The sequence below is a fragment of the Ursus maritimus genome, unplaced genomic scaffold (assembly GCF_017311325.1).
Source record: "Ursus maritimus isolate PB19 unplaced genomic scaffold, ASM1731132v1 scaffold_1, whole genome shotgun sequence".
Lineage (NCBI taxonomy): Eukaryota > Metazoa > Chordata > Mammalia > Carnivora > Ursidae > Ursus > Ursus maritimus.
Window position 1 is genome coordinate 56503433 of NW_024423343.1, and position 12973 is coordinate 56516405.

The 12973-nt window shown below is 45.6% G+C and overlaps 1 protein-coding gene across 3 annotated transcripts in view; it reads left to right on the forward strand.

Moving 5' to 3' along the window:
• The window catches only part of WIPF1 (WAS/WASL interacting protein family member 1), a 117550-nt gene that overhangs the window by 79056 nt on the left and 25521 nt on the right, over nt 1-12973 (forward strand). For all 3 annotated transcript variants that reach the window (XM_040643727.1, XM_040643724.1, XM_040643723.1), the window contains exon 2: nt 12400-12488. In XM_040643727.1, coding sequence (XP_040499661.1) covers nt 12438-12488 — 51 coding nt within the window. In that variant the 5' untranslated portion in view covers nt 12400-12437. The remainder of the gene's footprint in view (nt 1-12399; nt 12489-12973) is intronic.

Below are 12973 nucleotides of genomic sequence, written 5' to 3' on the forward strand. Positions count from 1 at the left end.
AGATTTTAGTAGCAATTTGCGTTTGCTAAATGATTTTATTTTTACAGTGTAACTTGCAGTGGATTCATTGCCTTTATAATGAATGCTTCTGCAGTAACTTTATTACAGTCGTAATAACTCAATATGAATGCAAGAGCCTTTTCTTATTAAAACACTGTTGAGTTATATATATTATAAATTTATTTCTGTTAATATTTATTGGTCAAATGTGTGTGTGTGCGTGCGTGTGTGTGTGTGTGTGTGTGTGTGTATGGGGGTAGGGGTGTGTGTATGTGTTTATAAGTTGGAAGGATATACCTGAAAATGTCAAGAATATCTCTAAATTATTTCAATTTTTATTAACCCCAACCCTTTTTCACCTAAAATTTAATTATTATTGAATGCTTCTTTCAGTGGTTAAATACAGCAGTCATGTTTTAGTTTCATCTTCGAAATACAACAGCCAGTTAGTTTACCAGCAAATTGGGTTCATCTGGGGATGACAGAAGAATTGCAATTCAGGACATGCAAGCTATGGTAAAATCATAGGCAAACCTAGAGATCAAAGGAGAGGAAGGCTACTTTACAGAGAAAAAGGAGGAAGCTAGGACAGCTTTGATGGTTTCTCACTGGCTAGGCTATTGCTGGGCAAGGAGAAAAATCTTCCTCCTTCTGGGGTAGTCAAGTAGGCTTCTTCCTATGAAAAAATGCAAGGTACGCCTCTTCCTGTTGGGGTCTGCAATTGAGGACAAGTTAGTAGCATCTGACAGCTCCCTTTTCTGGCCTCCTAACTTCATTTTATTTTTCTTTTTTAAAGATTTTATTTGTTTATCAGGGAGAGAGCCAGGGAGAGAGGGAACACAAGCAGGGGGAGCAGGAGAGGAAGAAGCAGGCTCCCAGCAGAGCAGGGAGCCTGATGCGGGGCTTGATCCCAGGACCCTGGGATCACGCCCTGAGCCAAAGGCAGATGCTTAATGACTGAGCCACGTAGGCACCCCTCCTGACTTCATTTTAAATGAGGTTTCCATTATTTAATTCCACATTTCCCCCTTTTGATCAAGATCTTTCCTTAAAAGTATCACTGATCAATAGCTGGCTCATCCATAACCCTCACTGCCAGGAGGACCTTTACTGGGCGTCCTGTCCTGTATCAGAGGGTAAGCACATAGAAGTTGGAAACCATTTAAGGCCACAGCCGAGTAACAAGGAAGGTTAAGAGGGAGAACCCACAGGCATTTCCCATCTAAAGTCTATATCTTGTCAAGGTTGTACATATTGGAGACCATCCTGAAGCATTAGGTTAGCGTCACCTTATTGGGTATTGTTTCTACAGTTTTGACAGGCAACAGATACAAAACTTTAAAATAATTATACAAAACATAATTAAAGGCAACATGACAATGTCAAATCGTATGATGCTTCTGAACCGTGATCCTGGGACTGAAGGTAGCCAAATGAATAAATCAAAGGAACATGAAGACTTAGACGAAACTTGTTGTAGTCAATGTGCTTGTTCCCCAATTTTGTGCCATCGGGTTTCTACTTTCCCAGAGGAGTTTTATCCCTGTGTTTACTGTCACACAAATGCCTCCTTGCTCAGCAAGTAGGTAAACGAGGGCTCTGTGATTATCCCTAACTACTTTAGCCAGTGAGTTACACGATCGTCGTTGGGCTGCTCCTACTTTGATGATGGAATTGGTCAGCTCTCCTAATGTTAGGGAGAGATGTCTAATCATGCGTTCAGTAGACTGAAGGGTGAAGGCTCTCTTTACAGAGGCAAACCCGAGTCATATGAGCCTCCTAGAACTTCTCATTTAATGCAGCCATGAAGGACCATTAGTAAGCTGCTGTTTTGTTATGAGGAGAAAACAGAACGGTGAGTACAGCAAGAGCATGCTGTCCTTTCATCCTCCAGCTGTCAGGACGAGTTGCCCAAGTGTAGGGGCCATTGCCAAAGCCTCCACATACACAAGAGAAGCCAAGAGCTGCACACAGGGCTGCCTCATAAGTATGAGCATTTACGGACCTGTTTGTCTGTGTGGAGGCATTAGTGCCATTCAACCCACTCAAATACCATGTTACCACATATGGAAAGTCTTCCTAGACGTATGGCTCTGACAGCCCGCTTACCAATGGTCTAACTTACACTGGATGTGCACAATGTCTTTTATATATATGTATATTCAAGAGAGTTCATTTCTCCAACCAAAGGTTGGGTTAAATTGAGGCAGGGAACAAGGGTGTGTGGATATAGTATTCTAGCCTTATGAAAGGGACCTGAGGAACAGTTTAGGCAAGCAGTAGCATATGGGATTCCTGCACAATTACTAATAGGATAAGCTAAGGGGTCACTGTTGTCCTGGACAGATCAAGGTTTCTGGTGACAACAATCAGAGGCATTTCCCCCTTTTGCAATAGACTGGGAAATCTGGATAAGAGCATTATCTGTCCAAAGAAGAAAGGGAGAAAATATAGTAAGAAGTAACAACGAGAAAAGGCTATATAGGCTGGTGCAGCGATCTTGGGAAAGCTGTCTTCATTAGCTGTCACCTGCTTCCGGGCCCAAGATCTTTAATTTCAGGCCACCAATTGGTGTGCAGGTCCAGTCAGGGTTTGGTGCCTTCTTTAGATGTGACATGCGAATCTAGGAGTCTATTCCCGGAAGTTCGGTGGCACAAGGGTAGGCTAACAGTACCAAGAGGGGCCCTTCCAATGAGGTTGAAGACACCTTTTGGAGGTGTCTTTTCCAATAGATGAAATCTCCAGGTTGCAAGGTGTGATATTTAAGGTCTTCATCTCCCAGGAGTTGTGAAAATATTGTTCTATTAAAGCATGGTCCTTTTCAACAAAAGCAACGAGGCTTTTACAATATTGGAGTATATCTCCTTTCATCAGCTGTCAAAAGAAGTGGGAGCCAGAAGCATCAGGCACCCTGTGACATTTCCAAAGGATGAGAGTTTATGAGTTCCAGAGGGTTGGAGCTGAGATTTAGAAGGACCAACAGCAGTGCTTTTGGCCAGGTTATTTGAAAGGTCTCTACAAATTTTACCTATTGAGTCTTTTTTTTTTCTTTTTTTAAGATTGATTTGAGAGAGAGAGCGAGTGCATGCATGCGCAGAGGGGGAGGGGCAGAGGGAGACGAGAGAGAGAATCTCAAGCAGAAGCCCTGCTGAGCTCAGAGCCAGACAAGGAGCTCGATCTCATGATCCTGAGATCATTACCTGAGCCAAAATCAAGAGTTGGATGCTTAACCAAATGAGCCACCCATACGCCTCACCAGTTGAGTCTTAATAATGCTCTTTGTGCATTGGACCAGCCCTAAGGATTGAGGGTGGTAAGCACGGTGAAAGTGCAGCGCCGGCCCCACAGCACAGAGCTGTCCAAGCACTTGATCTGTGAGCGAGTTCCCGGGTCACTGTGAAGCTCCAGAGGGGTTCCCCAGTGAGAAATAATCTTTTCTCATAGGATTTTAGCCACAAAAGAGACGGTAGCCCATCTAAAGGGAAAGCTTCCAGTCCAGTGAGAAAACATACAAAGCATGACTAAAACGTATTTTTATCCATGCGATGGGAGGAGCCCAGTAAAACCTATTTGCCAAACCTCTAATGGTCCATTGGGCAATTTAAAATGCCTGGGAGCAGTGTGCACGCGTCTCCTAAGATTGTGTCTTAGGTACAACAAGCAAGGTGTGCACTTTTGCAGCCTTGTGAATATTTCCCCACCGGTATTGTTTCATAAAGTCTCTCATTTTATCAGGAGACCAAGGATCTCATGCATGTGCAGCGGTTAGTAATGGGAATTGTAGAGTCTTTGGCAGGACTGCATTGTTATTTGGTTCAAGTCAGAGTTCTGTCTGTTTGATTGAACCAACAATTATTAGATTTCCAATATCGTTTTTTCCTCTCTAGGGCCAATTGTTGGGCGTCTCTTGTCAGTTTTTGGAGATTTTCTTTTGGAGGAACATCCTTTTGGACCATGACAGGAGTTTGGTTATTCGTTCCTTTAAGAGCAGCGTTTTTAACAGAAACATCACCAAGGTGGTTTCCTTTGGCCTCCAGGGAGTCAAGTGTAGAATGCCCGGGGACTTTAACACCAGCCACAGCAGCTGGCAAAAGTATGGCCATCAAATAAATTTTGGACTTAAGAGCCATTTTAAATTTTCTTCTGTTAGAGGTACAGACACCCAGCTGTTTCCGTAACATCCCAGTCATGGGCTGCCCCAAAGGCATACCGACTATCAGTGTGGATGTTTGTGGTTTTGCCTTTGGCCAAGGTTCAAAACCAAGTAGGAGCCTATAATTCAGCTTGTTGGGCTAAAGGTAAAGGAACTCTTTTAAAAAGAGTTGTAATACTGTGCCTAGCATATTTACTATTTTCATCCTTTGAATAAGACCCTTCAGTAAACCATGAAAGATCTGCATTGACTTGAAAAGTTTTCTGTAAATTATTCCAGGGAGTCAAAACGTGCTATGTTAGTTGTGAGAGACTTCGTCAGTGACGGGGAGAGAAGAATGGCTTGGTTAAGGATATTGCAGCCATAAAGAGTTGCATGATGAACAGTTAGTGGGGGTTTCCCAGGAGGTGAAGCAACTGGCTGAAAGGTGTTGAGTGTGGTGAGAATTCAGGAGGGCCTCTACTGCAGGGGACACAGAGATGATTAGAGGGGGGGCCCATACTTGTTTCTTCAGTGGTCTCAACCAAAAAGGCAGTGGCCGGAATGGCTTTGAGACAAGGGGGATATCCTTACATCTCAGGGTCCAGTTGTTGGCTGTGACAATGCCCTATGGCTCGATGACAGTTTACATATTTTTTGGTGAGTGCTCCAAGGCATTCTCTTCCCTCTCACAAAAAGGAAAAAAGGAACCTGATAATTAGGATACCCAAGGGCAGGGAGCTTTATTAAGCTTTTCTTAGGGCCCAAGTCTGTGTCATCCCGATCTTCCCAAATAATAGGGTCGGGTTTGTTGATTTTTAGTAAAATATATGGGGGTTGGGCCGTAAGAGAGAAGTTTGGAATCCAATTTCGATAGTAGCCAGCTAGCCCAAGAACACCTTGTAATTGGTGCTTAGTTGTTGCTTTGGGGAAGTCGGGACATCTCTCAGCCTATCTAAATCTAAACAGAGTGCTTTTCCGAGCTCAGGCATCCTAAACACGGAACCTGAGTCTGAGCAAGCTGCAGTTTTTCCTTTGGAGACTTTATGTCCCTTTAAGGCTAAAAGGTTGAACAGGTGGCTGCCGGCCTCCAGTGAAGAGGCTTGGGAAAAGGAGCAGAGAAGCAACTCCTCGGTATATGGTAACAAGGGAGAGCCTCAGAAGACTTTATGTCGGCTAAGTCAGCCTTGAAGGTTTTCAAGAAGGACCCTCAATAAAACCCTGGGGCATTACCGTTCAGATGTATTGTTTTCCTTGCCAAGTGAAGGCAAACAGATACTGGCAGGCCTTAGGGACGGGGGTGCTAAAGGTAGCACTACATAACTGATGACAGTGAGCATTCTGCTTTCAGCGGGGATGGAGGTCAGGAAAGCATGAGGATTAGGAACAACACGGTGGAAAGGGATGACAATATTGTTAATGGCTCAGAGGCTCTGGACAAGCCTCCATCCTCAGCCTTTGGGTTTCCCCACAGGTAAACTAGGGGTGTTATAGGGACTAGTGCAGGGCATAATGAGGTGCTGAGTCTTAGAATCTTCTGTTATAAGTTTGATATCTTGAAGGACTTCTTTACTTATGAGGTATTAATTCTGGGGAGAGGTTTTGAGGGATCTATTTGAATCTTAATCTACCCTGAAGAAGCCAAGAGTATATGAAAAATACATACATAAAAATGAGTTAAGGAAAAAAAACATTATATATAAAGTAAAACATAAATGAATGTAAATAAGATACAGAAGAGAAAGTAACAAGACAAGAGAACATTTGGACCTTTCGATCTATCCAATTGTATTATTTCTGTTAACCCCCCCCCACACACACACACAGCAAATAAAATACTCTTCTGTTGATTCTAGTTGTTTGCAAAAAAAAAAAAAGTTTACTTTTTCTCGTTCATTTTAGGTTAGATAGTATTTGAGGGTGACCTTTGGCAAGATGTATATAGCAAAATGCTTTATATTTTTGAGTAATCCACAATGGTAATAAAACATAACTGGACAAACCTGCTTTTATCCACCTTAATAGAACTTGGTTGATCCACTCCTCACTCAGGATTAGAGGCCAGGCTTCTCAGGGTTATCAGATGTTTTCACTGGACAGCACTGGAGATCTTTCTGCTCCTCATATCATTCTGTAATGTAGGCCTCGCGCAGTATGCTCTAGAATGACTTTTAAGTTGGCTACAACAGACTAAGAAACCATTTAATTAAATGACTAGCCAATTCTCTTGATCTTAATCATTTCACATTCAGAGATAATCACGTGTTCTTGGATGAACACACTGAAGAGAAAAACCGAAGTTTCCTGGGGCAAGTCTGGACTGAACTGTGGGCTGTGGTTGAGCCTTTAGCTGGCCATGCCACTGGGGAGACTATGTATGCTGCAGGACGGGAAGTGGGATGAACAAGTGACTCTTTCTCACAAGGTGCCCATCATAACTAATATTACATCTTTAGCAAATGGCTCTCAGCCACAAGATGCCCTGGTTGGTCTAGGGTCATTGTGTGATGCTGTCTAATATAAGCATTAAACCATGATGTTGACCTAATAACATTATAGTAAAAGCAACAAAGTCAACCATTTCTTTCACAGAACTAGGAAATACCAGAATTTATAAATACTGAGATATTTATAAATTATATAAATTTATAAATTATAATATTGAGATATTTATAAATACTGAGAAATTTAATAATATAATTTATAAATAAATTATATCTATCTGTCTATCTATATATATAGTGTGGAGGGGCAACAAAGAACCGATTAATGAATTCCTAAAGCCATTTCTGCAAAATATTCTGCTCTGTTCTCTTAACCCATAGTGCCAATTTCCTTATAAAGGGTTTTTTGGTAGATCCCTTCCATCACCTTAATGGTTTTTCCAACTAAAATTTCATGATTTTTGAATGATTCATTCAGTTATTAAATAAAACTTTGGCAGTCATTCACAAACCCCAGGGTTCAGGTTGATTTTTAATTTCTTCATTGTATGACAATCCAGAGATATCTTGGGTGAGAAATCAGTTGATGAATATTCTGTTCAAAAGCCATTATCTTGGGGCACCTGGGTGGCTCAGTCAGTTAAGCATCTGACTCTTGATCTCAGCTCATGTTTTGATCTCAGGGTCGTGAGTTCAAAAAAAGCCATTATCTTATCTTTTAATGTCTACAATGGATATGTATTGTTAAATCTGTGTTTATTAGTTTGCTAGGGCTGCTGTAACAACAATAAAACACAGATTGGGTGGCTCAAACAGCAGAATTTTATTAGCTCACCGTTCTGGAGGCTAGAAGTCCGAGATCAAGGAGTTGGTAGGTTCGGTTTCCCCTGAGGCCTCTCTTCTAGGCTTGCTGATGGCCACCTTCTCCCTGTGTTCTCGCATGGACTTTTCTCTGTGCTCACACATCCCTTGTCTCTCTTCCTCTTCTTAGAAGAACCCTGGTCATATTGGATTAGGGGCCATCCTAATGGTCTCATTCCAACTTAATCACCTCTTTAAAAGCCCTACCTCTGAATATAGTCACTTTCTGAGGTACTGGGGTTAGGTTAAGGCTTCGATGCATGAATTTGGGAGGGACACAGTTCAACCCATAACACTGTGTGTGAAAACAAAAAAAGCTTTTTCCGTCCCTGTGGTTTTCTTTGGGCACATAAAATTCAACACACAATGTGAACATTTTAGAAAAATCTGGCTTTTCTCCCTATGGTGAAAGTTATTTAAACATGGAAATGATTCTTTAAAAGAAGTTAATTCTCAAAAGTGTATATTCTTAAAAGTTCAATGCCCAGGGTAGGGGTAGGTGGGGGTAGGGTGGGAGGGGAAGAATCAGCAAATGGTGGGTCAGGGATCCTTCAACTTTAGGGAGCCTAACTAGGGTGGGAAGCAGGACATGTTCTCAAAAAGTTCATAACCGATTCTGATGCAAGAGATAAGAACCCACATTTTGGGAACCCTCCTCTAGTTATTTCCCCTGTTCTAGAGCCCCTCCTGGCCCTAGGACAAGGCTGTCTTTCCTGTCACACTCTTCCCAAAGGAAGAACCAAACGCAACAAGGCCAAGTCTTCAGGCTGCCTCGGTCCTGCTCTGCACAGCTCTATCCACAGGGGACTCTGGGCCAAGCCTGGGCCTCGGCATAGGCGCCACATCAGTCCCTCCTTTGCCAGGTGCTCGAGCAGTGCTCACACCAGCAGGATCCATGCTCACCTTCAAGGAAGACAGATCTAGACCCATCTGTTGGTCGTTTACCCATCTGAGGGCTCACTGTGTACCATTCCATTCATCCTCCCGCCACCCCATTCCACTGGCGGGAAAGGGAGGTCCAGAGAGGGTAGTCTTTTACCCAGGTTGTTAGGTATCACAGCAAAGATTCAAAATCATACGTGCCTGACCCTGGTCTCATGTCCTCATAGGGATTCTAACCTTTTTCATCCATAGACCACACTAGTGTCTGATAAAGCCCAAAGGACTCCTTCTCTGACTGTTATTAAATGGATAAAAACAAAATACAGAGGATACAAAGGAAACTAGTTATACTGAAGTATGTACAACAAGATCTAGCAACAGAGCGAAACGTTGCCGTCATTTCAAAAGAGATCTGTGACGATTGTAATACGATGTGGAAATATCATGTGAAAAACTGTTGGTGAAAAAGTTTCAGGTACTGTGGTTTTCAGCCTACATTTATAATTGAAGGAAATGCTACATTTTAGTTAGAGCTTAAGGGAACTAAATAGGTCTTTTTTTTTTTTTTTCCATTCAAGTTCACAGACCCTTGAATTCTGTCTACAGACCCTGCAGGTGTAAGGATCCAGGTTAGGAATGCCCAGTCCATTAGGATCAATGCTGCTGTGAGGTCCTTCGGGAAGGTCCATTTCTGGTTCTGATGTGAGCTGTTAACTCCATGAGAGGAGGGAAGCCCTAACTCTCCCAAGGCTTTGGGTTCTCTTCACTGGTGAAGTCAGGCTGCCAGGAAAGCAGGTCCCAGGACTTAAGGCTGGCGAGCCCTTCTAACATAGGGCTCATTCTTCACCCAGACCTTGGGGTTGATGCTGGGTGCTGTTCCGATGGCCAGCACATGGCTTGCTTGTGTGATACCTGGCTCTTTCACTCCACACGTATTTAGTGAGAACCCTGCTTTGGACCAGGTATTAGGGAGAGCTGGTGGAGTTCACAGTCAGGTGGGCAGACAGCCAGGAATGAGCCTAGCATGGCAGAGAGGAGCTGGTCTTCTTTGACCCCTGTGGTAAGGTGGCAGGACTGGAGTCTGGGGTTTCTTAAAAGCTTCCCTCAAGGCCCCACCCTGGACTAGCCCAGACAAGCAGGAAGAAGCAGAGAGACCCCTGAAGCCAGCACCTTCGAGCCCTCGGGTGGGAGTAGTTTGCCTGGAGGAGGAGGCGAGAGAGGGGCTGGGGAAGTGGCAGCAGCAGTGGAGAGGAGAGAATGGCGAGGGCGTTCAGCCGCAGATCCTCCCCCCGTGGTTGAGCGGGGCCGCCGGGGTGGGCAGTGGTGGGGGGAGGCCGAGCTTCTGTGGTCCGCAGGTTTATTTATAAGTCAGTCAGTGCACAGACAGAACCATAACAGCCCAGCAGAAAGCTGTATAACAACTAGATTAAAGAGGCCCGACAGGGCGGTGGCAGTCCCCTGAAAGGCTCCCTCTACCCCAGGCTGGCCCCTGAGATGCATCGGACAGGAGTTCAACCTGATCTTTGCAACCTCGGGACTGACTCATGAGAACTGGGCCCTTAAGCAGTTCCCGGTTGTTGACCAGAATCCACTCCTTCCTTGCTCGGAGTTAGGATAATGGGATGGCAGGTTAGCTGGTGAATGGGGGAATCCGACACAGTGCGCTGGCGGTTGAGGGTGGTTTCATCCCCCAAGCCCGTGGATTATCTGTTCCATGGAGCCCACCTCTGGAGCCTCGAGGCGGCCTTGGCCACCCCATCACTTGGTCAGCTGCCTCCTCCAGCCTTAACAGCACTGCTTTGGCTGCAGCGTCTTTCACAGTTCGTTGGGCCTGAATGCAGTCTCTGATCGCCATCCCTCCTCCTGGTCCCGGGACATGTGCGCAGTGAGGCCTCGGGTGCCTCCTGCCCAGCACAGACTTCCTAGCACAGGCCCTCCCTCAGCACTGGCCACACTGCCCACTTGGCCCCACACGTGACTAACTCGTGTCATGCAGAAAAGGCCAATTTAAGGAACACGTTTTAAAAGAAGCTTTGAGAATCTCTTATAGAAAAACAGGTTCTGACCTAGTTTACAGGTGAGCTGTAGCACTAGTCCGCTCTTTACCTGCCCAAAAATGCTTCTCGAAAAAGACCAGGGACTGGAAGGACTTGCTGTGAATGAAGGACGGTCTTTTAGTGAGTTGCTCGGTTTCTCGGAGTCGCGATGTCCTCTGTGAAATGAGCGGACTCGTGCTAGCTTGCAGTGTCGCTGTAGGAGTTCGAGACCTTGTAGGGGCCCGTGGTCCAGGTGGTCGTCCTTAAGGCACGACTGCTGTTGCTGTACGGTGTTTCCAAAAATTCCTTTTCTCAGCAGTCCTCTTGGAACGGAGCTGTTCCAAACTGTCTTAATTCCCGTCTTCCAGCAGCCTTGACAAGTCCAGCCGTGTCCTTTTAGATTTTTGCATTCCCTTTCTGTTCACAGAAAGCAAGCCACCTAGCAATACTTTAATAGAAAGTATTGTTTCACGGTGTAAGTTTTCCACATTAACTTTTCGTGGTCGAACTGAATTTTTTAAATTCTAAATAATTTTTTTTTCCCATTAAGAGACGTGGAGAACAAAAAGATAATTCTGCTATTTGAAATTCAGGACACCTGTTCTGTATGGTTCAGGAGGGGAGTGTCCAGGCTGCCCACTGGTTTCGGCTAAGAATCTGCAACAGGCGGCTCAGATGTTAGTGCCCATGAAATCAGCTCGGGATCTTGTTAAAGTGCCGAAACCAATTTGGTGGGTGGAGAGAGGGGCTGAGATTTGACGTGTCTAACAGCTCCAGTGCCGCCCTTGCTGCTGACCCAGGACCACACCTGAATAGCAAGGACTGGGTGGGAGGAGCCAGGGTTACTTAGGGGTGAGGACGCATGGCCCCATGCTGGGACTTAGGACCCAGGGATGGGACTCTGAAAACTGGGGGAGCGCTAGGGGGGGGGTGGTTTCATGGCTGGTGGACGTGCTGGGAAGCTTCCTCGCCCTGTAGGTTCTTCAGCCCCTGATGTTTGCCCGGCTGCCCCCTTCCCACTGCCACAGGCCCAGGTTTTCCCTGCACTCTCCCAGCCCGCCACAGTCTGGCTTCCCCTTGTTCCCAGAGCCGTCATACTATGCAGTAAGCTTGTCTAGTGAAGTGTATTTCTAGTAAACAGCCTGGCACTCAGAGGTTGGACCTTGTCTCTTTTTTCCCCTTTTAAAAAACTTTGATCCTATAAGGAAATGCCAAGTAGCACAACGATGGAATCTGGCCCCCTTGCCCACCTTACCTGCCTGCCTTACCTTATTCCTGCCTTCTTCCCCTGGAGGACTGTAAGACCTTTGAGGGCAAGACCAGAAAAATATTCGTCTTTGCATTCCTACAGTGCGTGCCCAGACCCAGGCGAATGCCAGGCCTTTGCAAGAAGAAGACCAGTGGGCACAGAGTGGGTGGGAGTGGAGAGCAAGAAAGGATGTTGTGCTGGAAATAAGTGGGGATGAGGAGCCAGGACATCGGATTTGCCAGGATACATTTCTGGCAGTTTTACGATCATCTTCCAGCTTACACAGGCTCCAGGCCCGGGTCCCTCCAGGAATCATTCCCTGGACCTGCTTTGGTGGGTAAGGGAGTTGAGCAGTGTGAGGCACCAATTTTGCTTCCAATATCTTAAGGCATTTGGGCTCAGAAACCTCCCCTGCTAGGATCCTTCCAGAAGAGTAACATCTTAGCCATGTTGTAAAGGTGATTACATCCCTGATAAAAATTGCCCTGGGGGCGCCGGAGTGGCTCAGTCGGTTAAGCATCGGAGTCTTGGTTTTGGCTCAGGGTCACGATTGCAGGATCCTGAGATGGAGCCCTGCTACGGCTCTGCACTCAGCGGGGAATCTGCTTAAGATTCTCTCCCTCTGCACCCCCCCAACTCTCTCTCTTAAAAAAATAAATCTAAAAAGAAAACAAAGTTGGCCTACGTGAATAACTGTCACTTTGGTGGGAAGGAGGGAAGGAAGATTAGGACAGAGTATTACTAAAAAGTCTAATACGTGACCATGTTTTGTTTCTTTTTGCTTTGTTTTTACAGATTCACCAGCAAGACTGTTGAAGGTGTAGCTGTCCAAGATGCCCGTCCCTCCCCCTCCGGCGCCCCCGCCCCCGCCGACGTTTGCTCTGGTGAGTGGCCTCTCGCCATCCGCTGCTGGTGCACAAAGCAGGCCAGATGAAGTCCAACCCCGCGCACACACATTTGTTTTACCTGCATTTGCATTCTGGTGTAAAAACCTAAAAACCATAGGGCAGGTTTTCCCGTTTCGAGAAAGCCAGCCCCTGAGACCCTGAAGGGCCGGTTGTCAGAGGTCTCAGGCAGCGCCCAGTACATGTGTGGGGTGTGCATTAGCTGGGTGTCCTCTGTCAGGTCCGTCACGGAAACGTCCTGTCCCTTCCCACACACCAGCCCAAGACTGGGGTTCTGCCCAGCATGCTCTGTTGCCATTCAAATGGACTCGACTTGTAGCCTTTAACTTCTGGACAAGATGGTCCAGAAACCCAGGTCTGTGTAAGAAATGCAGTTGTTCACGCTTCCTGCAGACTCACTCTTTTCTTTTTCTCTTACTTTTCCCTTCTTCCCACTTTTTTTTTTTTTTTTTTTTTGGCAAATA